General features: G+C 45.3%; 1 protein-coding gene across 1 annotated transcript in view; it reads left to right on the forward strand.

The window, feature by feature from the left end:
* SMOC1 (SPARC related modular calcium binding 1) overlaps positions 1-22,741 on the forward strand; it is a 141,415-nt gene that overhangs the window by 100,499 nt on the left and 18,175 nt on the right. Inside the window, exons 6-7 of the mRNA XM_028496100.1 lie at positions 11,520-11,576; positions 13,609-13,689. Coding sequence (XP_028351901.1) covers positions 11,520-11,576; positions 13,609-13,689 — 138 coding nt within the window. The remainder of the gene's footprint in view (positions 1-11,519; positions 11,577-13,608; positions 13,690-22,741) is intronic.

The raw sequence follows: 22,741 nt of genomic DNA on the forward strand, positions 1-22,741 counted from the left end.
GGCGGTAGCAGGTCACAGCCGTCTGGCTTGCGAGGAGGTCTGGGTCGCTCCTGATCCTGGGTCCACAGGTGTGGGCCCGAGGGGAGAAGTGGGGGACGGAGGGAGGGAGGTCCGGTTATCTTACCCAGATGCATGTGCTCCGGGAGGGGAGGAGGGTCAGAACTTCAGACTATTTACTTAATCCCTTGGAATGTCCTTGCCTCGCTCTGTTCTTTGGGCCCCTTGTGTTTCACAGACTCCTTTATGGGCACATGTGTGGTAATTAACACATGCAGGGTAGGTCCCGGGCCATGTGTTTGAGTTTCAAATATCCATTGATCTGGGGCACTCCCATCCTGCCGCCCCTCCCTTCTCCGTCGATCCTCGCCCTTGGAGAGAGATGGAAGGAGTATGTGTGTGTTTTGGGGGCTGGAGGGCACACGTGCATCCACATGTGTTTTATTGATGCTACAGAGGAATATCAGAAGAGAGGAAAGGACCCCCAGCAGCCTCTTGAGCTCTGACGATCTGCTGCTAAAACAGTCAAAAGCTGCAGAAGTTGAGAGACAGAAAGGAATTTTGGGTTTCCATTGAAGCAGGAAAGTGGATGGGAGGCAAAATGTGTTTAGAGATGGTGGTTTTACCCTGAGAAGCTTTTCCTGGCCCCCCAAGGCTTGTGGATATTCCTGAGGTGCCTCTTTTAGGGGTCTTGATGCTAACAAATGTGGGTGATTTGGGGGGTTTCCAGGATAACCAAACACAAAGTCAGGGACTGGTCCTGGGCTTCATTACTTATGAGGTGTGGAAGGGAAGTTCTCAGTCTCCAGTGGGGTGTTGGTGGGGCGGGTGAAGAATGATTAAATGGGAGAATAGCGGGAGAGCACTTGGGCAATGATTTCTGGCAGTTCTCTGGGAACTTTTGCTCCTGAGCGCCCAGGACCTTATAGATCCCAGGGTGATGCTTCGATAGATGGCAAATGAAAATGTAGGGTTATTGGGAGTTTGCTGCAATTTGCTCTTTTTCTACTTCTAAGAGGTCTGGGAGTGAGCTGTGTAAGGAAAACGAGAGAAACAATAGCAAACTGCTTACACTTTCCGCACGGGCTTCTGTGTTTGTCAAACCAATCCTGGAGAAAAGCGAAACTTCCCGAATCCAACCTACCTTTAATTTGCTGAAACTTCTTTTATTCCCCCACTGGCTACTCCGTAGTCTGTGTTCCAAGTAAAGAGTGAGTCACAGTTATTTCTCCAAGGTCCCTCTCTGGTCTCAGTTTTTAGAATCTCTCCTGACGTCTGGTCTACAGGTTGGTGCCAACTTGGAGACCTTGGTCACTCAAGTGACGGAGCTAGCAGCACCCTCACTCAGGGCTGAGGGAGGTGCTTAGGGCAGGGATGATGGATGGCGGGTCTCCCAGATGAAGGGGACCGAGCAGCCTCTAGCCTCCGCCCTCATGGTGGTTGAGCACACCTGAAGGAGGTTTACTTCATTGCCTCAAGCCTGGCTGAGGTGTGCAAGGCTGGCTATCTCAGAGCATTCTACACGTGGAGCGTCAGCCCTGTTCACGTGACTTTAACCTCTTCCCAGCTACCTCTTTTTTCTCTTCCCCCGGCACAGAGAGGGAGGCTGGATCCATAATTGATCTGTCAGCCTTGCCATCAGATAGCTCAAGTCCAATTACCTACCAGCCTGGGCTGGATTTATTTTCTTTGTTATTAAAAAAAAATATATATATATATATATATATTTACATCTTTATTGGATATAATTGCTTTACAATGGTGTGTTAGTTTCTGCTTTATGACAAAGTGAATCAGCTATACATATACATATATCCCCATATCTCCTCCCTCTTGTGTCTCCCTCCCATCCTCCCTATCCCACCCCTCTAGGTAGTCACAAAGCACCGAGCTGATCTCCCTGTGCTATGCGGCTGCTTCTGGTCTGGATTTGAATGGAGCTAGGCAGCTAATGACCTCTGTGGGTTGGCCTCGGCTCACATTGGAATTCCCTGTGGAGAAGCATTCATTCTGATACGTGCCTACTACAAACTGTGCCTAAGCAGCTCCAGGCCCATGAGAGGTGGCTCTTTTCCTCTCTGCATGCAGGTTACTGCTGCTTTCTGGTGTCTGAGCCACCCTGGACCAAGGCTGGCTTATCACTATATCAGCTTTGAAGAGATCGGTTGCAGAAGGGGTGTGTGTGAGGGTGCCTGAGTGTTCGTGCATGTACCATATCTCCCTCTACCCACGGTTAATTACTCCCCCAGCAGGGCTCCATCTACTCGCCCCCCGCCCTCCATCTCAGCCCCTATTCTGTGGTCTCCAAAAGAAAGTTTATGCATGGAGGATGCTAAACGAAGAGTGTGAATCCTTGCCGTATCCTGATTTCCAAGGACTAGAGAGGAAATGGGGTTTAGTGATCTGGAAAAGCCTTCTAGCCATGGATTCTAATGAGTCTCTGGCGTTGTTAGTAACCATTAGTGTTTTTATACTTAGTTCTTTTACTCTTTCATTCAACAAATTTTCATTGAGACCTTACTAAGTGCCAGCTTTGTTAGTTACTGAGGAACCAGTAACAAGTGAAATGATAAGAGACCTCACCTCGTGGAGCTCACATTCTAATGGTTCTTAGCCTCTTCTTGTAGAAGGCATCTTCGGGTGGAGGTGAAGCCTCCCAGAGGGGCACAGACCTCTAGATGCTGGGATGCTTGGAAGCAGAGGAGGGAAGGCAAGTGGCGCCTGCAAACGCCCTGGTCGGCAGCTCCCACGGCCAGAGCCTCTAAGGAAAGACCCTTGGAGGAGGCTGCCTGGGATAAGCACGGCCCACCGGCAAGTTCTTGATTCCTATGCCTGGTACCTTTGTGGTGCCCCCAAATTCCAGGTGAGACAGCCCAGAGCTTGTCAGGCCACTGAGAATATGTTCATTTGCTCACTGTTCCTTGGCTGAATGAGTTCAGTTCCAACTGTGGCCCAGCAAGCTGGAGGGAGCCAGGGATTTCAGCCTGTGGGCGGACAGGCCTCAGGGCCACATCCGAACTACTTCTCCAGCTCCAAGCGCCACGTAGCTCCTGTGGTCAAGGCCGAGGAATTGTCACCCTCCGGTCCTTTGCACCCGTTGAAAGAAAGCCATGAGTCTCAAGGGCTGTTTATTCTAAAATTGACGTGGAAAGGCAATGGAACTAGAGTAGCTAAAACAATTTTCAAAAAGAAAAAGAAAGTGGGAGGAATCACTCTATGTGATTTTTTTTAAACCAAGAGATCTTTAGTGTTTTATTCCCTTCATGACCCTTTATGAATTTTCAATCCATGCTTCCCTTTGATCATCTGAACAAATGTGGTGACTCCACATTTTTTTCAATGCTTATTTTATTTCTTTTTGTTTTTTAATGACTTAGTTTTTAAAGTTTTTTTAAGAGTAGTTTTAAGTTCACAGCAAATCTAAGAGGAAGGTACAGAAATTTTCCATATACCCCCTGTCACCACACATGTGCAGCCTCCCTCACCATCAATATCCCCCCCCAGAGTGGGTACATTTGTTACAACTGATCAACCTAAATTGACACATCATTATAACCCAAAGTCCACAGTTTATATTAGGATTCACTCTGGGTGTTGTACACTCTGTGGGAATGGGCACATGTGTAGTGATATCCACCATTATAGTATCATACAGAGTATTTTCACTGTCCTATTGACCTAGAGATCAATGGAACAGAAAAGAGAACCCAGAAGTAGGCCTACACAAGCATGGCAAACAGATTTTTGACAAAGGTGCAAAAGCAATTCAGTGGAGGAAGGATAGTCCTTTCAACAAATGGTGCTGTAGCAATTGGGCATCCACAGACAAAAACAAAAACAACTCCCCGAGACCCTCCCTAAATCCCACACCTTATACAAAAACCAACTCAAAGTGGATCTTGGACTTAAATGTAAAATCTAAAGCCATTAAAACTTTTAGAAGAAAACACAGGAGAAAATCTTCAGAACTTACAGCTAGGTGAACCTTGAGCTTTGGTGTCTGAGAACATCAAACACATGATCCAAAAATTTTAAGAATTGATAAATTGGACTTAATCAAAATTAAAAACTTGCTCTTGAAAAGATCCTGTTAAGAGAATTAAAAAATTACAGACTGGGAGAAAATACTTACAAACCACCTATCTGACATAGGATGTGTGTGGAAGATACAGAGAATGCTAAAAAACTTAACAGTTGAAAAACAATTTAATTTAAACATGGGCAAAATAAATGAATAGGCATCTCACTAAAGCACATATGCAGAGGGCAAATAAATACACAAAAAGATGTTCAACATCATTAGATATAAAAAAAGTGCAAATTAACCAACAAGGGCCTACTGTATAGCACAGGGAACTATACCCAATATGATGTTATAACCTATAAGGGAAAAGAATCTGAGAAAGAATATATATATATACACACACATATATACATATATAAAAAACTGAATTGTGCTGTATACCTGAAACTTACATGATATTGTAAATCACTATGCTTCAATAAAAAACTTTTTTAAGTGCAAATTAAGACCATGATAAGATATCATTACACACCTATTAGAAGAGCTAAAATAAAAATAGTGACAACACCAAATGTTAATGAGGCTGCAGACGAACTGGATCTTTCATACATTGTTGGTAAGAATGTATGTATATGTATAACTGATTCACTTTGTCGTAAAGCAGAAACTAACACACCATTGTAAAACAGTTATACTCCAATAAAGATGTTAAAAAAAATATATATATATATATATATAAAAGAATGTAATATGATACAGCCACTCAGAAAAATACTTTGGAAGTTTCTTAAAAAACTAAACAACAAAACATTTGCTTACCATATACTCTAGCAATTGCACTCCTGAACATTTATTCCAGAGAAATGAAAACTTATGTCCACACAAAAACCTGTACACAGATAGTCACAGCAGCTTTATCTGTAATAGCCAAGGGTGGAAGCAACCCGAATGTCCTTCAATGGGTGAAACAAACTGAGGTGCATCCATACCATGGAATACTACTCAGTAATGAAAAGGAACACACCGTTGGCACTTGCAGCAACATCTGGATGGGTTTCAAGGGCATTATGCAAAGTGAAAAAGTCCAACCTCCAAAGATCATATACTGCATGATTCCATTTATATAACATTCCAGAAATGACAAAATTATAGAGATGGAGAAAGGATTAGTGGTTGCCAGGGGTGAAAGATGGGGTGGAGGAGAGGAAGTGTGATTACAAAAGGGTAGCACGTGGGAGATCTTTGTAGTGATGGACTAGTTCTATATTTTGATGGTGGTGGTGGTTGCATGAATCTGCACATGGATAGAATTGCATAGAACGACACACCACCCACCCACCCACCCACAGACAAATAAGTACATGCAAAACTGGTGGAATGTGAATAATGTCCCTGGATTATACCAATATCAATTTCCTGATTCTGATATTATACTATTATGATGTTATCCGTATAATTATGTTAACTATAAGGATGCTATCATTGGGGGACACTGGGTGAAGGGTACATGGGACCTCTTTGTTTGCAACTACCTGTTGCAAAATCATTTCTATGATCATTTCAAAATAGAGTTTTAAAAAAATTAGCCCCGTCTCTGGGTGAACCCAGCCCTGAACCAACTCTGCTGCTGCCAGTGCCACCTCTCCCCTACTTCTCCTCCGCTTTGTCACCACGCCCCCTTCTTCCATCTCTGGTCTACCTTTTTCACCAGCCTCTTGTTTCCGTTCTTATTCAAGAAAATGTGGAGCTTGACGGTGTCGGCAACTGCTTGCAAAAAGACAGCTTTAAGCTTTTTTTGGGAAGGAGTGTGCAGGTGGGTAGATGGAATGTAAAAGATTCACCTCTTGCTCTGGAAAGGACCCGAAGTACCCAGATAACTTGTGTTCTCAAAGGTCAGAATCGGGACAGCTCACAGTATATTTCTTGCTCTGGAAAGGACCCGAAGTACCCAGATAACTTGTGTTCTCAAAGGTCAGAATCGGGACAGCTCACAGTATATTTCTGAGCCTCGTTGGTCATGGGACATGCATCTCAGGAAAGGCTGAGGTTAACTAACATTCCATCCTCCTCCTGGTATGATTCAGGCCAGGTTCTTAAGGGACATTATTGCAAACAGGCACCACTGTCTCCCTGTGAGGCCCAGAGTAAGTCATCTTGACTTTCACACTGGGTCCCTGAGTCACATGCTGAGGGGGATGATGGCTCTGACATAAATGTGGTCCCTTCAAAAGCAAGAACCTTCCAGCACTTCAGCCAGGCTGAAGTGTATCTCCATGTCTTGGTAAAATACGGCCAATGGCAGCCTAAATGAATACAAGAGGGAGGGTGACCAGTGATGGACATGGTTTGGGCAGAGCCCAAGAATTAAAGGGGACTTGGGATCATTGAGAGACCTTCCGAGTCTCAGGACGGGGGTGGTGGTTTCTTTCTCTGTCATTCTCCAAGGCTCCTCAGTCTCAGAGCCCCCAAGAGATGCCATTAATACAGATTCCTCCTCTGGCCCCTTTGACACATTTGCTTTTGAAGGACCTGGAAGAGAAAGCTCTTTGTATGTGGTCAGAATAAACTCATTGTACACCCAAACAATTAACTCCTCAATGGACTTGCCAGCCCCTTGAAAGGCCCGGCCCTGCTTCCTTGGACCTCTTGGGCTCTATTCAGTCCCATAAGCACACCAATGTTTTGGGGGTTTTGTTTTGTTTTGTTTGTTATTCTGAAAAGTCTTTCCCTGAGAATAGTCAGAGCGGGTCAACATTGTCCTCAGCCCGGCATTTATCTCCACTCGCCAGCGAATGTCAATCAGGAATCAAAAAGCCAAACAGAGGAGGCTTTGAACGGTGTCATCAGGGGTCGAAGTGACTTCCAGCTGTCTGTGCGTGGGCCAGGCCTTCTCGCAGGGCAAAGAATTGTGCTGTCACACAAACCCACTGTCTGGATAGGCTCGCAGAGCCCGTGCGGGGGCTGCGGCTTTCTGCGGCTGCACCTGCAAGGAGAGGCGTGGTTGGGGGCTAGGGGATGTCGTGCGGCCAGACGTCCCGCTCTGGGCCTGGGTGGTTTCCAGCGCTGCTTGCTCACTGCCTCTGGAGCCTTGAGCAAATCACTTTCTTGCGCTGAAACTCAATCTCTTTTTATCTGCCTGGTGACTTCCTCTGCCCGGGCCGGTGGTGAGAATAGATGAAGAAAGCCACCTGCCAGAAACTCTGAGTGTTGCAAAATGTGGTAACACTTATTATTGTTGATCTTGACATCATCCTTGAGAAATTCTCTCAGGTTTACCTTTTTTTTTTTTTTAAATGTTTCCTAATTTACTTTTTTCTCCCTGTAAAAGAAATGGTCATCTTTGAATCGGGTTTTTTCAGTATTCTGTGTTCTTCTTGGTCTGAAAGAGTACTATGGTATCAAAGAGAAAGAAAGTCTTACTATTTGAGGTCTAAAAGAATCACCAAGATGAAACATACACGCACATGAAATCATCATATGCATTCATGTAAATTGAGATTCAGATATATTTTTCTTTAAGATATACAGGAGAGTCTCCCCGCAAATTAAGGATTGCTCAGATAATCTAGCTACTGCCACGTGATGATTTATCTGTGATGACTTTGGTACTCCATCCCTGCTTTGTTTTAAAAACTTTATTAAGGTATAATTACATACCATAAAATTTACCCATTGTAAACGTACAATTTAATGAATTTAGTACCGTTATAGAGATGTGCGGTCATTACCAGAGAACATTTCCATCACCCCCAAAGAAATCTTGTACCCATTTATAGTTATACCCCACTCCCTCCTCCAGGCAACCATGTATCTGCTTTCTGTCTCTATAGATTTATCTGTACTAGGCATTTCACATGAATGGAATCAAACAATATGTAGTATTTGCACATGGCTTCTTTAATTTAGTATAATGTTTTTGAAGTTCAGCTACATTATTACATGTATCAGTAATTCATTCCTTTTAATTGCTAAGTAATATTCCATTGTATGGGTATATCACGATTTGGTTATCTCTTCACCAGTAGACGAACATTTGGATTATTTCCAGTTCAAGGCTATTACGAATAATGCTGCTATCAGTATTTGTATACATGTCTTTGGGTGGATATGTCTTTATTTCTCTTAGATAGATTCCCAGGAGTGGAATTTCTGGATTGAATGGTAAGTTTATGTTTAACTTTTTAAAGAATTTACCAGACTCTTTTCCATCGTGGCTACCCAATTTTACATTCCCATCAGCAAGGAATGAGGGTTTGAGTTTCTCCACATCCTTGTCTCTTGATAGTGTCTATTTAAAAAATTTTAGCCATTCTAGTAGGTATGTGGTGGTATCTCACTGTGGTTTTAATTTGTGGTTTCCTAACAGCTAATGATATGGAGCATCTTTTCACGTATTTATTAGCTGTCCGTGCATCTTTGAAATGTCTATTAAAATATTTTACCCATTTTAAAATCAGGCTGTTTGTCTTCTTATTGAGTTGTAAGGTTTACTTTATTTTTTATTTTAAAAACTTTATAGACTTTTAATTCTACAAATCCAGTTTTAAAAAAGTAAGCAGTTGGATAAGATGATTTAACACTTGATGATTTAATACCTTCTTTAAGAGGCCTTAGAGTCTTTTACAGCTACCCAGTGTCCTGAGGCTATGGGTGCAGCCATCCTTCATTTTTAGAAGAGGATATCACTGCCCAGAGAAGAAAAGTGAAGGGTTCAGGTTACCCAACTTAGTTGGTTGCAAAGCGGGTATCTGCACTGTGACCCCACTGGAGACCGGGAGAACAGGGGCACACACAAGCTTTTCTCTCTCCCCCGGGCCCAGTGTGGGTCCTGGTGTTGCCCCAGGGCTTGCCAGGAAGCAGGCCTGATGTGGACCTTGGACCCAGGCCTTGGACCTATGTTTGGTAGAAGGGTGCGCTTGTTTGCTGGGTTGGATGCCAGGTGCCCAGGTGCCCGGAGATGATGGTCAGAGGGTCCTATTGGCTTTGGCTTGGCTGTCCATCCTTGGAGCATGCTGGATTTCCCAGGTGGCTCTCCTGGCAGCAGGGCACTCTGTCTTTTCTCACTTCATAAAGATTTCCAGCTAGGGCCTCCATGGTGGCAGTGCAGCTGTATGTCTTCACCCTCGGTGACCCTACCCTGCAGGAAGGTTCACTCCCTGCACGTGGCCTCGTGCTATGCGGGCTTCTGGGCCTGCATCTGGGCACTCGTGGAGGTCCTCGACTTCCCTGGGGAGACTGGAAACCCTCCTTCCTCTCCTTGAGCAGCAGATTTCTTCACTGATTGCTGGACCAGATGGGCAGTCCCAGACTCTCATGTGGATGACGGGAGAAGTAAACAGAGTATTTTCTGTCGTCCTGCTCCAGAGGGAGATACAGCTCTTGGAGTATGGGAGGATTTTAATTGAATATTAAAATATCTCCTAAGCCATTTTTCACTTGGCCTGCCATCGTTGTCCCTCTGAGAATGTTTGGTTTCTCACTTTCCCTTTGTTCCCTTTAAGACTCCTGAAATGAAGCCACCCTGTGTGGAGGGCCTGAGCACACTTTGCAGGTCTATTTAGACTGTGAACTCTGCATCCGGCAGCAGCAACCAAATGTGCGTTGCAGCTGCCAAAAGACTTCATTCAGTGGTTCATTGAATTCAATGGAAAGAGGTGTTAATGGAGTCAGGGAAGTGATGCCATTTTAAAAATTGACACCGTGTGGCTCTGCTCTGCGTTTCTTCTCCCTCAATGACTTCCAGATCAAACGTACACAGTCTGGCATCAAAAGATGGCTGTTCCGGACCCCAGTGTGAGGCAAATAAGATATTTAGCTTCATTACTTCTCTCCTCCTGCCACGTCTCATGTCTGCGGGTGATTGTCGGATAGTTCAGGATCACCCTGGCCGCTGCGGGAATGGGGGCTTACGTTGGCACGTGAGAATTATAGCAGGGTCAGGTGTCACACAACTGCCAGATTGCTGGCCTCAGCCTCAAGCAAGGGTTAGGGTCTCCATAGCTATTGAATCTTAAGATGCCAGAGGTGGGGTGTTGGCGTAAGAAAGGGATCAGGACTCGTGTTCTTTCTCCCTCCCCTGATAAGGTGCAGGGAACTCTGCCAAGAGTTCTGGGAGCTCCAAATGGTGAAGGTTGTCATTACTGATGATCTGACTGGGGTTGCAAGCTCTATGAGAAATGGCATTCTCCATAGTCAATGCTTGGGGAATATAGTGTTCAGTCCTAAAAGATCTCTGGAGGTCTTGGGAAGAAGGGATTGTGTAACCACAGTGTCCGAGACCACAGTGCTCTTCTTCCCTCCCCCTCCCAAGGGAGAAGACAGAAAAATCTCGGAAGTATGCGTTCTCAACGCAGGTAAAGATACCTGCTCCCAGCTTTCACCAAGGAGGTGGAGATTGGTTCTTAGGGCACAAAAGAGCACTTGCTCTTTTTACGTATAAAGCACAGATATACATACAGTACACAAACAGGTATACAGTTATGTATCTTTGTTATTAACATTTCACTAGGAAATTAATTAGGAAAAAAAGTCTAAAAATACTCCTTAGACGGGCAATAAAAAAAAAAAGTTGAGAAACACTGTTCAAAATTAAGCTTTGGGGATCTTGATGCACATAATTCCGAGTCCTGAGAGGTAAATAAAGTCTGAACTTACTCTGATCCGTAGAGGTTTTTCGTCTACAGAGAGAGCTGCCAACACTACTTAGGACCATAAGTATTAGGACTTTGTTACTGAGAACTTCCTGCTTCTATCATCTGTGTTAGAAATTTCGAAGCAAATCCGGGGCGCAATTACTCAAATGTTTTCTCCCGTTTTGTTCGCCGCCATCTCTCCTTGGGAATTGGGGTGCATGCTGTTTCAGAGTTAAAAGTGCTCTGAGGGTTCCCCGTTCTTTTCAGTTCAGCATATGCTGGAGAGAGAAATAGTCCTTCTTACCTCCTCTTTGTTTTTAGACGAGGATGGAGAAATAGCTAGGACTTTGGGAGGAAATGGCACCATATTCTCTTGTTTTCCTTAAGCTCTTCAGTGAAGGCCACTAAAAAGGTACTGGCTAGTAGTACCTTTCACAAGAGGGCGGGAAGGAGCTGGGGACATCAGAATTTGATCCCACAAGTGTGCCAACATCTCCGAACATTTCTGGCCAAAACTCAGGGCTGCTGGTGGAGATAGCCCTCCCAGCTTTCCTGAGGGAAAGAACAAGGGCTGACGGAGTCATGCTGGTACAGAGTTATGAGAAGGGGTCCTCCAGAGCCATGACAACGTGGGTCCCTTCCCTGGAATGGCAAGCGCACACCTGGATTGTCTTACTGTTGGTGTCTCTCTGTGATTCTCTTTTCCTTCTTGTTCTTGTCTTCTTTCTTTTCCCTCTCTTTGGTCTGTTCACTGGGACTTGGCCGGGCCATGTGCAAACCCCAACCATTCAATAGTGCTGGAGAGTAGATAGTATTTACCTCAATAATGGTAGTCTCTTTTCGATTCTTTTTAACCCTCAATTCAGATGACGGGTCTAAGCCGACACCCACGATGGAGACCCAGCCGGTGTTCGATGGAGATGGTAAGCTCTTGTATTACTTCAGATTCGAATTCTCCCACCCATTTTCAGATTTGGGGAGGTCTTTCCTTCGGTTGTTTGTTTAAGCTTTACTGTTATTGTTTTTTTCTTTTTTAATTTGAATTTTTCCCAGTTTAAGCCAGGTTGTTTTAACCTTTTAAAAAATGCAAACCCTCCCAGGAACTAGTACACCCTCCACTTCTGGAAAGGCCCTCTGTTCTTGCCAGGCTTCCTGCCTGGCTGCTAAGGTCCAATAATAACACAGCCTGGATGGACCCTGCAGGCTGCCAAGACCAAGGAGCCAGGGCTGAGAAAGACAGGCCGGCAGCATCCCTTTTCTAAGTGAATCAGCACTTAACAAGTTCCTGTGGTGCTCTGTGCCCAGCATTGTGGGAGGCCTCTTGGGGACGAAGGAGAAGTAGATGAGATGGAAGCCTTTGCTCGCAAGAGATCGGCAACTATAGGAGAACTTTATGTATGGAACTATATGGTCTCAGTTGTTTGTTTGTTTTCTGTAATAGACATGTATGGAAGAAAGAGATCACAGTGGTATGGGAAAAGATTCTGTGAAGAGAGGGAACTTGAGCTGGATCTGGAAAATGTGGGGGAGGAATCAGGGTGTTGCAGGCAGGGGCACTGGCATAGGCAAAGGAGAGAATATGGTGGAGACGGGGTATAGTGAGGAAAGTAGCAGGAAAGAGACTGGTGTATGGAGCTGGTCTGGCTGAGTTGTAGGGACCTTGAGAGTTGAGTCAAGACATTAAGGAGAGGAGAAATCCTAGGTCAAGAGAAATAGTGGTGGTTGGTGGCAAAATAGAGGTTGGATATCTCTGGACGTATGCGGAACGGACAGGAGGAGCTTGGGTGCAGAAGGCTGGCTTTGATTTGAGTCTGAGCTGCTCAGGGCCTACATTCTTCAGTGTGCTTTGCTAAGTACTCCAGGCTCCCATGAGGAGGAGCAGGAAGCTCGGCAAAGTGCAGTTTCTAGAAAGTCTGACAATGAGATGTGGAGCTCAGTGCAATATATGCCAACCTTTCAGCAGCTTTCAGCCGAGTATATCCAGGCTTGGATCCTAAGACTGGACAGTGAGACAGAGGAATAAAAAGAAATGATGCCACTGGTTGGTTCTGTGGCTAAGGATGTCCCTAGCCCAGGCTCAGCTTTAGATAGAAAAGTGAAATATCCTTTGCAACTGGTCATGGAGTGGAACATATATGTGTGTTCATGCCTAGAAGTTAAAATGTTTCTGTGATCTACAAATGTCCTAGATCATTGGCAAGTCTGGGACCCTGGAGGATTGATTGGGGGTGGGGGAGTGGAATGGAGACCATGTCAGCTTGGAAGACCTTCCCAACACACTCATGGAAGATCTCATCACTCTACAGTGTGTTCAGGGTCATGCTCAGATTTCCGTGGCACCTGGCCACTGGGTGACCCCACCCCTGGAGAGCCTGGAGTCACCCTGGGACTCTCTGGATGGAGGAATTCAACCTCTGTTTGATGAGAAACTATTAGAAAGGGCATTGAAGCACACATTAGACCCATTACTTTCTTCCCCATGTGAAGCAGAGTCTCAGCAAGCTAAAACCTGCTGTGGCTCAGCTGTTTCCTCTAAAATGGTCTCTATGGTTTGTTTGGCATTCGTTTGTTGATTTATCCCCTTTAAATCTTCCAGGGAAGCAGCTGAGAAAGGCTTGGCTTGGCGCACGTTCCTCACCTCCTGGGATAATATTTTTATTCCTGGATGGAGTGGCTCAGTGCCTCTGGACTCTGACCACTCGGCTTCCCAGCACAGGAGGCCCTGGTTGGCTCCTATGAGCTGATGGGGAGATGATCTTCCATAGAAAGGAAGCAAGAGGGTGTTGGGACAAAGTGGATATGGGATGAGGGAGATGGCTCAGGCCTTGATGCCTCAGGCTTTTCAAAAAGCTGTTAAAAAGTCTGGGGGTTACACTCCAAGTTACATACTCTCTTTGCCCAGACGTTAACGTTACTTTCTCTCTTCTTCTTCTTTTTTTTTTTTTTTTTTTTCAGAAATCACAGCTCCCACTCTCTGGATTAAGCACTTGGTAATCAAGGACTCCAAACTGAACAATACCAATGTAAGAAATTCAGGTAAATAATCTGCCTTGGATTATGTATTGATATGTACTTGATCTGTCCACGGGTGCCATATGGTTGTTTCACGGCTATCACTGTGTGGGCTTGGGCAAGTCATTTAACAAGTTTGGCCTTCAGTTTCTTCCACAGCTGTAAAATGCGGAGATGAGATGGGTTAATCCCTTCCAACTTTGTCTTCAATTAATAGCTTAGGGATCGTCTTTCATGAGTAGTTGATCCTTTTAGCTAAAAAAATGTTTGATGGTATGTTTTAATATTTTAATTGACTTTCTGTATGCCGTGCAGAAGAATTTGAAAGAAGAACGGCTGGGCATAGAGAAGTTGGACTTCAAACCTTCAGAGCCTTGGATCTATGTGTTTTTAAGGCTCTAAATAGCTGCCTCCAATCTTATCTTTTCTGGTTTGCTCTTTTGAGGATCTTGTGAGTGTTCAGGTTTTGGTACTGGCTGAACCCTTGTAGAAAGGTGGTAATTTCTGAAGAGTGATCAGATTAGAGTTCATTTACCATCAATGAAGGCCAAAGTTGATAAAGTTCATTTACCATCAAAAAAGACCAGATGTCCATCGACAGGGAAATGTATTAACAGATCCAATCTGTATCTCTTTCCGGGGGGAATCATCCTTCTTTCAGCCTCAGACTTCGTTGTGAGAAACACTACTTGGCATATTTATGCCTGGTTGTTTTTAGCCATGTCATCGTTTCCCGATAGATAGCAAGGACTGTAAACTAAAGATACATCCCTTTCACCTGGCAGGCAGGGTTTTGCATGACCATTGATGAATGAGTGTGCTGTCCTTGCCCCCCTTTTGGTTTATCTGTATAGTATGCCAGCTTTGTCCTAAAGGTCATGGGGACTGGAGTGCACGGAATGGTTTAGACCATGAGGTGAAGTCACATAGCCCTGGTTGATTTTTTCTGAGTGCCTCGGCATGTGTCTGGTTCCCTGTTTGATAGAAGCCGGAGGAGGTGTGGGATGCTGTGGTGGGAAGGAGCCCATGTGACGTCCCGTGGGCCAGAGTCTTTGACAGAAGAGTGCCATGGTTAAAACACAGGGTTTGGAATCAGCAAACAGGGATTCTCGTTCTGGCTCCAACACTTAGTAAGTGACCCAGTCAAGTTAAATGCCTGCCCCACCCCTGCCCCGGCCACGCCCACTGAGCCTCAGTTCTCAGCCAGGATCATAATCTCTCCCTTAAAGGACAGTGAGGGCTTCCCTGGTGGCGCAGTGGTTGAGAGTCCGCCTGCCGATGCAGGGGACACGGGTTCTTGCCCCGGTCTGGGAGGATACCACGTGCCGCGGAGCGGCTGGGCCCGTGAGCCATGGCCGCTGAGCCTGCGCGTCCGGAGCCTGTGCTCCGCAGCGGGAGAGGCCGCAACAGTGAGAGGCCCGCGTACCGCAAAAAAAAAAAAAAAAAAAGGACGGTGAGTAAAGATTAACTGAGTTAGCCTGTATGGTACTTAACCAATGTCTGGCTAAGTGATAAATAGTAAGTGCATGATAAATTGTAGGTACAATTGTATTTATTATTATTATCATCATCATTGGTAGGGAAAGTGGGAATATTAACGATACTTCTTCTAGTGAGAATTCTTCAATCAAGAAAGAATTTGTGATTGTTACCCTAAGCAAAAACATCTGTTAGGAGGCTTCCTAGATCCTTCCTCCACACTCCCCCTTCACTGTTAGGCAAATATAAGTCAAAGAGAAGTGGTTTTGGTGCCTGTGGTATCTGGAAGTGATATCTGCAAAAGGTCCCCGCATTCCCTGAGCCCCCAGCAGGTCTGCAGAGCCCCAGTAGGAGGCTCAGTTCTCACACGGTGACCAAGGGGTAGATAAGAGGGAGAGCGCTCTCTGAAATTACACAGCACCTTTTGCCTGAAGCATTGGTTTGACATTTAGCAACTGCTTCCATGATTTTTTTCCACCTACCAGCGGTTAATTTCTCTACCTAAGTTATACTCTGTGAAGGCAAGGGCTTTACTGCCTGTCTATTATATCTACTAGAGAATCTAGCTCAACGTGTTTGCTTTGGAGAAGGATGAGGAGAAAAGATCATCATCAGTAAAGTCAGAATCATCAGTGTCATCATAGCTAGTCCATGTCAGCTGTGTGTTATCTCATTTGAGTGTCACCATAACCCTGTAAGTATTGTTATTAAACCCCATTTTACAGATGAAAAGTCAAAGGATGAGAGAGAGGAAGTAACTTGTCCTGGGTCACAGCTAGTAAGTGGTGGGGCGGGAGAAAATGATTTCTCTTTGGGAATAGAGTGCCTATCTTCTTGGGCTGTATTCTCTGTGTATAGTAAAGTGGCCGTGTCAAGTTTGATGATGTTTGCTTCCGCTCAAGTCCTTTCCCTTCCCACTCCTTCTTCCCCTGTGTAGTTTCCAATTGCATGAGTACAGGATCATATTGAAAAATGGTTTCCAGGCAGGTACAATCCCCTTCCTTTTGTGAGAGGCACCCAGCCACCTTTATTTTTTCCTGGTTTGCCCCAGTTATGTCTGTAAGTTTAGCGTATAGGACGGGATAGTTGGAGGAGAGCTGCAGGTTCCCTGGGAGTAACTGAGACCAGCAATCATTATCAGAGATTGATACCATAGGCATTTTCTAATAAACTAGGGACATTCTCCATCATGATCAGGTGGTAAAACTGACTGAGTGCCTGTCAACCTTTTTGATGTAATTAGGCGTGAGGGACACTGTGTCACATAAGCATGTAACAGAGGTTGGCAAACGGCCACTTGCCTGATTTTGCAAACAAAGTTGTATGGGAACACAGCCATGTCCATTTCTTTACGTACTGTCTATGGCTGTTTCCGTGCTGCAACCATCGAGTTGAAGAGTTGTGACAGAGACCGTCTGGCCTGCAAAGCCTAAAATATGATCTGATCCTTTACAGAAGACCAGTTTGCTGGCCCCGTTATAGAAGATTGAAGTAGAAGCATTTGGATGGGAGCGTGTATGGGGGGTGTGTGTGTCTTTCTCACGTTTGGGGGCCCCTTTCCTAGAAGTAGGGACTGTGCCTCCTGAGATGTTTCCTGACACACCTGGGGAAGCCTGCATTAGCGCAAAACTCTTTAGGCAGCTCACATTGCGCTTTCTGCTCTCACGTGAGCTTTAACATCCTGTCCTGTGCGTGCTCTCACAAGTGGGTTGCCCAGGAAGCATCCTGAGGCTTGGCCTTCATAGGTGGGGGGTAGGGAATCTTTTGTATGTAGAAGAGATCAACCATGTAATGGTAGAAGCATGGGCTTTGGTATCAGGCAAACTTATAGACCTGGCTTCCGATGCTTGCTTCCCACTGAGGGGCTGGGTTACCTTAAGAAAGTTAATTAACTACCCTGAGCTTTGATTTCCTTACTTATTAGTTAAAATCATTAATGCCTTGCAGGATTTTTCTGAGAATTCAATGTATCTAAAATGCCTGGCACATAGTAGGTGTACATGAATTATTGAAAAAAAACTCAATGGAGTACCCTGATGTATTGTGCTAGCCACTTTTCACATGATCTCACTTGGTCTGATGAGAAGTCAGATAGACTTGTATGTTAACTTGGGTCTGGACGGCTGGCTCTGGTATGGACTAGAGCCTCTGAGTCAGGCCCCTGGGACACTTTCCCATTAGAGTTTAATGAAAGATTCTGGGTCCAGAAGAGCTTCTTCCCTTGCCTCTGGGGAGGTTGGAGTGGGACTCTGGGAGCCGACTGAGTGAGAGCTCTTCTTCTCAGCTTTCTCTCTCTCAGAGGCAAAAAGGCATCCCAGTTTCTTTTACACCCCAAAGATCCTTCTTTCACACTCAGACCCTGTGACGCCAGGTTTGTCTTCTGGCCTGGGGACTGTTGATGTTGGAAAGTTTCCACTGGGCAGCTGAAGTTTTGCAATAACATGACACATATGCCTGCAGACTTATCCTGTCTCCTTCCCTCCTCCTGGAGGTTTTGGCCCTGTTTTTAAGGCTTTGTCATGTGTTCATCATGGTCAGTGTCTCCTTCTGAGTATGTGGCAGGGTCAGCGGCAGCAGGTTTGCCTGTTGAACTTCTGTTTGATTCTCACCTCCATTGTACCAGGAGTTCTTCTTGCAACCAGGCAGACAGCCCACCTGGCGGCGAACATCCTAGAATTTGAGAGACAGCATCTTCTCCTATGCAAGCTGGCCAGAGACTCTGTTCTGCTTTTATAAGAAAACAGGAACTCTTGCTGAGTTTTTGGTATCAGGGGCTAGTGACGAAGGCATTTCTCAATATAACTAGAATTTCAGAAAATTGTAATCATCTATAATACATCTTAGAGAAGAGAGTAAAGAGATTAAGGAAATGACAAAAATTAGGCTTCATCTCATCCTTCATCCATATCTTACTGCTTTGGATTTTACTACATGCAGGCACTTTCCCACAGCTGTGATTGATAAAAGTCTTGTTTTTTTTTCTCTTTCTCTATGACAAAACTCTGTGCTTTCTCCTCTGGGAAAATGCCATGTCTCAGGAAATGTGGTCACGTGAGCCTTCACTCTTTTCTTCTTGCAAACCATGCCCTCAAGGCATGTACGAAGGCCCTTTGCCTCTGTCTCCGCCTGGTTCCCTCCTGTGGCCACTCTGAGGTCACTGGACTTCCCTTCCTCCCCCCCGATTTCTTTCTTTCCTTTATCTCCATCTTTTCTAGTTCACTTCCTTCATGATCTGATCTGGGACTCCAAGAAGCCCTAGAACCTGGCCCTGTGGGTTAAATCCAAAAGGACCATGCCTTTCCTTCCTTACCTCCTTGCCTGGCAGACCCTCCTTCTGTAGATCTGTGAATGCAGCAGCTGGTGGTAACTCTGCTCCCTGGAAACAAGCCATCAGCGGGGACACAAGGTGGAAATGCCTTTCTTATAAGTTCTGCCATGACAGTGACCCCTGTCCCCCTGGTAAGTGAGAGTGTTTGCCTCTCTCACCATCTACATCACAAGTAAGCTGTTTACAGCATCCTGTCCTGACAGCCAGGCTCAGACTGGTGCTCTTCTAGGCCTGCTTTTTGGGCCCACAGGTCAACATTTTGGATGTTCCTCCCTCACCTGGAAGCTCCTGCTGGGATGGCTGCTGCTAGGACTGGGATTTGGGGTCACAGAGGCAACAGCACCTCCTGGCTGGATCCCCCACCCCCCAAACCAGTGCTCTTGGCCTGCCCAGAAACCACGGGGTGATGTAATAACCTTAGGCCTGGAAAAATAAACAGTTCTCAGGGAAACCAGTGGTAGCTGTTGTAGGCAAATACCTCACAGCCACCTGGAACCTCGCACACAACGTGGCTGGAAGGAAGAACGAGTCATCCACGAACTTTAGCAGCCGCGGATGGGGCTGGGCTCGTGTGCATTTAAAATACCTGTATAAATACAGATCCTTGATGTTTATGTCTATCACTGGCCTTCTGGACGTCTGCCCATCTATCTTATGCAGGTGTCTTGGTCCACCAGGGCCAGTAGAATAGAGCCGGGGACAGGCATGGGTGGCCATCCCTATGGCTTTCTCCCTGGCAACAAAGGCCTTTCTCAAGTTCTCCCTTTGCCAGGAGGAGCTGAAACACGTTTGGAGGCCCCAGAGAGCCTGGCTCCACAGTCCATCTTAACCTGGTTTTAAAATTAGTTTTCCCAGTGGCCTTGCTTCTGCACCCCATGTTGTCTGCTTGGAACACAGAGGTGCAGTGGTGGCTGGGAGGGGTCTGGAACTTGCTCCACCAGCAAAGATTTTATTGAGTATGTATGCTTTGTGGCATTAAGAGCAAAACCACCGCATCCCAATGTTCTCTTTTTGGCCTCTGCTGCTAAAAAAACCTAATCGAAGGCCCTGCCGAGGTATCGTAATTGGCTTCTGCCAATTTGCTAGAAGGCAACTACTATCTCTGCTTTGGTCCGAGGGTCCTCATTCTGTGTTTATTTGTAAAATGGCTTTGGAAGTAAGCAGGGTATATATCTTATTAACACACTCACATGTGCAACATTATTGTTTGGGAGATGAAGTGTGAAGTTATGATACTTTATTTGACAAATTAAAAAATATCTCTTCCATCTCCCCACCTTGGCCCATGACCCCTCCTTCCTTCTCGCCGGAATTTTTATTTGCTAGCTCTTGTCCTTAAAGGATAGAGCTTATCAGGTCAAGGTCAACAAAGTTACTGAGAAAAACTAGAAAGACTCCAGCTTGCCACTTCTCAGTACTTGTCGTTGCAAAACCACTCTGAAGCGTTTCGTATTCTTTTTGGTGGAAAGGTCATATGAGCTCACTTAATGGCATGAGTCAGTAGAGATGGAGCCTCTTCTAAAATTTGGGTGGATGTGAGTCAGTGATGCTTTGGGGGAAAAGTTTGAAAAAAGTGCCTACATACTATATTGGGACAATCTATCCTAGAAGAAATACCTTCTGTAGAATTTATATCTTGTTTTCCTCCACTTCTCAGTTTCTGTCTGTGTGGGAAGGACGAGGTCACTGCTTCAGACAACGGTGAACCATGCATGGCCATTTTAGGTGCCCCAGGGAGAAATTACTTAGACAGGCTGGTTGGTTTGTAATTGTCCCTTACACCCCCTCACCCACTATACTTCATTCCAGCACTGTGCCCTATTTACAGAGCCCCCTGCAAACGCTCCTGTGAGTGGGTGCTTCGGGGACGTGGGGCAGGCGTTGTTAGTTTTGTTCTGGGGGGAGCCTCTGAGCCAGACGGCTGGACACAGTATGACAGTGGAGGGGGGTGCCAGGCATGGGGGTGAATCTGAAGGCCCCCAGCAGCCTTGTGCCTCACTCAGCCGCTTGCTGGTGCTTGGGCTCCACTGGGGCGGTGGAGGCTGAGCTGGATCCCCCTCTGAGCTGTGGGGAAGCTCTGGGCTAGTTGTAAGACTGTGGGCCATGGGAACTGTAGCCTCTAGTACCACCGCTTCCTTTTATTTTTTATTTTTATTTTTTACATCTTTATTGGAGTATAATTGCTTTACAATGGTGTTAGTTTCTGCTGCATAGCAAAGTGAATCAGGTTTACGTATACATATATCCCCATATCCCCCCCGCCTTGCGTCTCCCTCCCACCCTCCCTATCACACCCCTCTAGTGGTCACAAAGCACTGAGCTGATCTCCCTGTGCTATGCAGCTGCTTCCCACTAGCTATCGGTAGTGCATATATGTCCCTGCCACTCTCTCACTTCGTCACAGCTTACCCTTCCCCCTCCCCATGTCCTCAAGTCCATGCTCTAGTAGGTCTGTGTTTTATTCCTGTCCTACCACTAATCTCTTCATGACATTTTTTTTTCTTAGATTCCATATATATGTGTTAGCATACGGTATTTGTTTTTCTCCTTCTGATTTACTTCACTCTGTATGACAGACTCCAGGTCTATCCACCTCATTACAAATAACTCAGTTTCATTTCTTTTTATGGCTGAGTAATATTCTATTGTATATATGTGCCACATCTTCTTTATCCATTCATCTGTTGATGGACACTTAGGTTGCTTCCATGTCCTGGCTATCGTAAATAGAGCTGCAATGAACATTTTGGTACATGACTCTTTTTGAATTATGGTTTTCTCAGGGTATATGCCCAGTAATGGGATTGCTGGGTCGTATGGTAGTTCTATTTGTAGTTTTTTAAGGAACCTCCATACTGTTCTCCATAGGGGCTGTATCAATTTACATTCCCACCAGCAGTGCAAGAGTGTTCCCTTTTCTCCACACCCTCTCCAGCATTTAATGTTTCTAGAGTTTTTGATGATGGCCAATCTGACCGGTGTGAGATGATATCTCACTGTCGTTTTGATTTGCATTTCTCTAATGATTAATGATGTTGAGCATTCTTCCATGTGTTTGTTGGCAATCTGTATATCTTCTTTGGAGAAATGTCTATTTAGGTCTTCTGTGCATTTTTGGATTGGGTGGTCTGTTTTTCTTTCTTTCTTTTTTTTTTTTTTTTCAGTACGTGGGCCTCTCCCTGTTGTGGCCTCTCCTGTTGTGGAGCACAGGCTCCGGATCAGAGGCCATGGCTCACGGGCCCAGCCGCTCCGCGGCATGTGGGATCTTCCTGGACCGGGGCACGAACCCGTGTCCCCTGCATCTGCAGGCGTACTCTCAACCACTGCACCACCAGGAAAGCCCTCTTTTTTTTTTTTTAAACATCTTTATTGGAGTATAATTGCTTTACAATGGTGTGTTAGTTTCTGCTTTATAACAAAGTGAATCAGTTATACATATACACATCTTCCCATATCTCTTCCCTCTTGTGTCTCCCTCCCTCCCACCCTCCCTATCCCACCCCTCTAGGTGGTCACAAACCACCTAGCTGATCTCCCTGTGCTATGCGGCTGCTTCCCACTAGCTATCTATTTTACGTTTGGTAGTGTATATATCTCCATGCCACTCTCTCACTTTGTCAGAGCTTACCCTTCCCCCTCCCCATATCCTCAAGTCCATTCTCTAGTAGGTCTGTGTCTTTATTCCTGTCTTAACCCTAGGTTCTTCAGGACATTTTTTTTTTCTTAGATTCCATATATATGTGTTAGTTATATGGTATTTCTCTTTCTCTTTCTGACTTACTTCACTCTGTATGACAGAATATAGGTCCCTCCACCTCACTGCAAATAACTCAATTTCGTTTCTTTATATGGCTGAGTAATATTCCATTGTATATATGTGCCACATCTTCTTTATCCATTCATCCGATGATGGACACTTAGGTTGCTTCCATGTTCTGGCTATTGTAAATAGAGCTGCAATGAACATTTTGGTACATGACTCTTTTTGAATTATGGTTTTCTCAGGGTATATGCCCAGTAGTGGGATTCCTGGGTTATATGGTAGTTCTATTTGTAGTTTTTTAAGGAAACTCCATACTGTTCTCCATAGTGGCTGTATCAATTCACATTCCCACCAGCAGTGCAAGAGTGTTCCCTTTTCTCCACACCCTCTCCAGCATTTATTTTATTTATTTATTTATTTATTTTTGTGGTATGCGGGCCTCCCTCTGTTGTGGCCTCTCCCGTTGCGGAGCACAGGCTCCGGACGCGCAGGCTCAGCGGCCATGG

This window comes from Physeter macrocephalus, chromosome 11, assembly GCF_002837175.3.
Source record: "Physeter macrocephalus isolate SW-GA chromosome 11, ASM283717v5, whole genome shotgun sequence".
NCBI lineage: Eukaryota > Metazoa > Chordata > Mammalia > Artiodactyla > Physeteridae > Physeter > Physeter macrocephalus.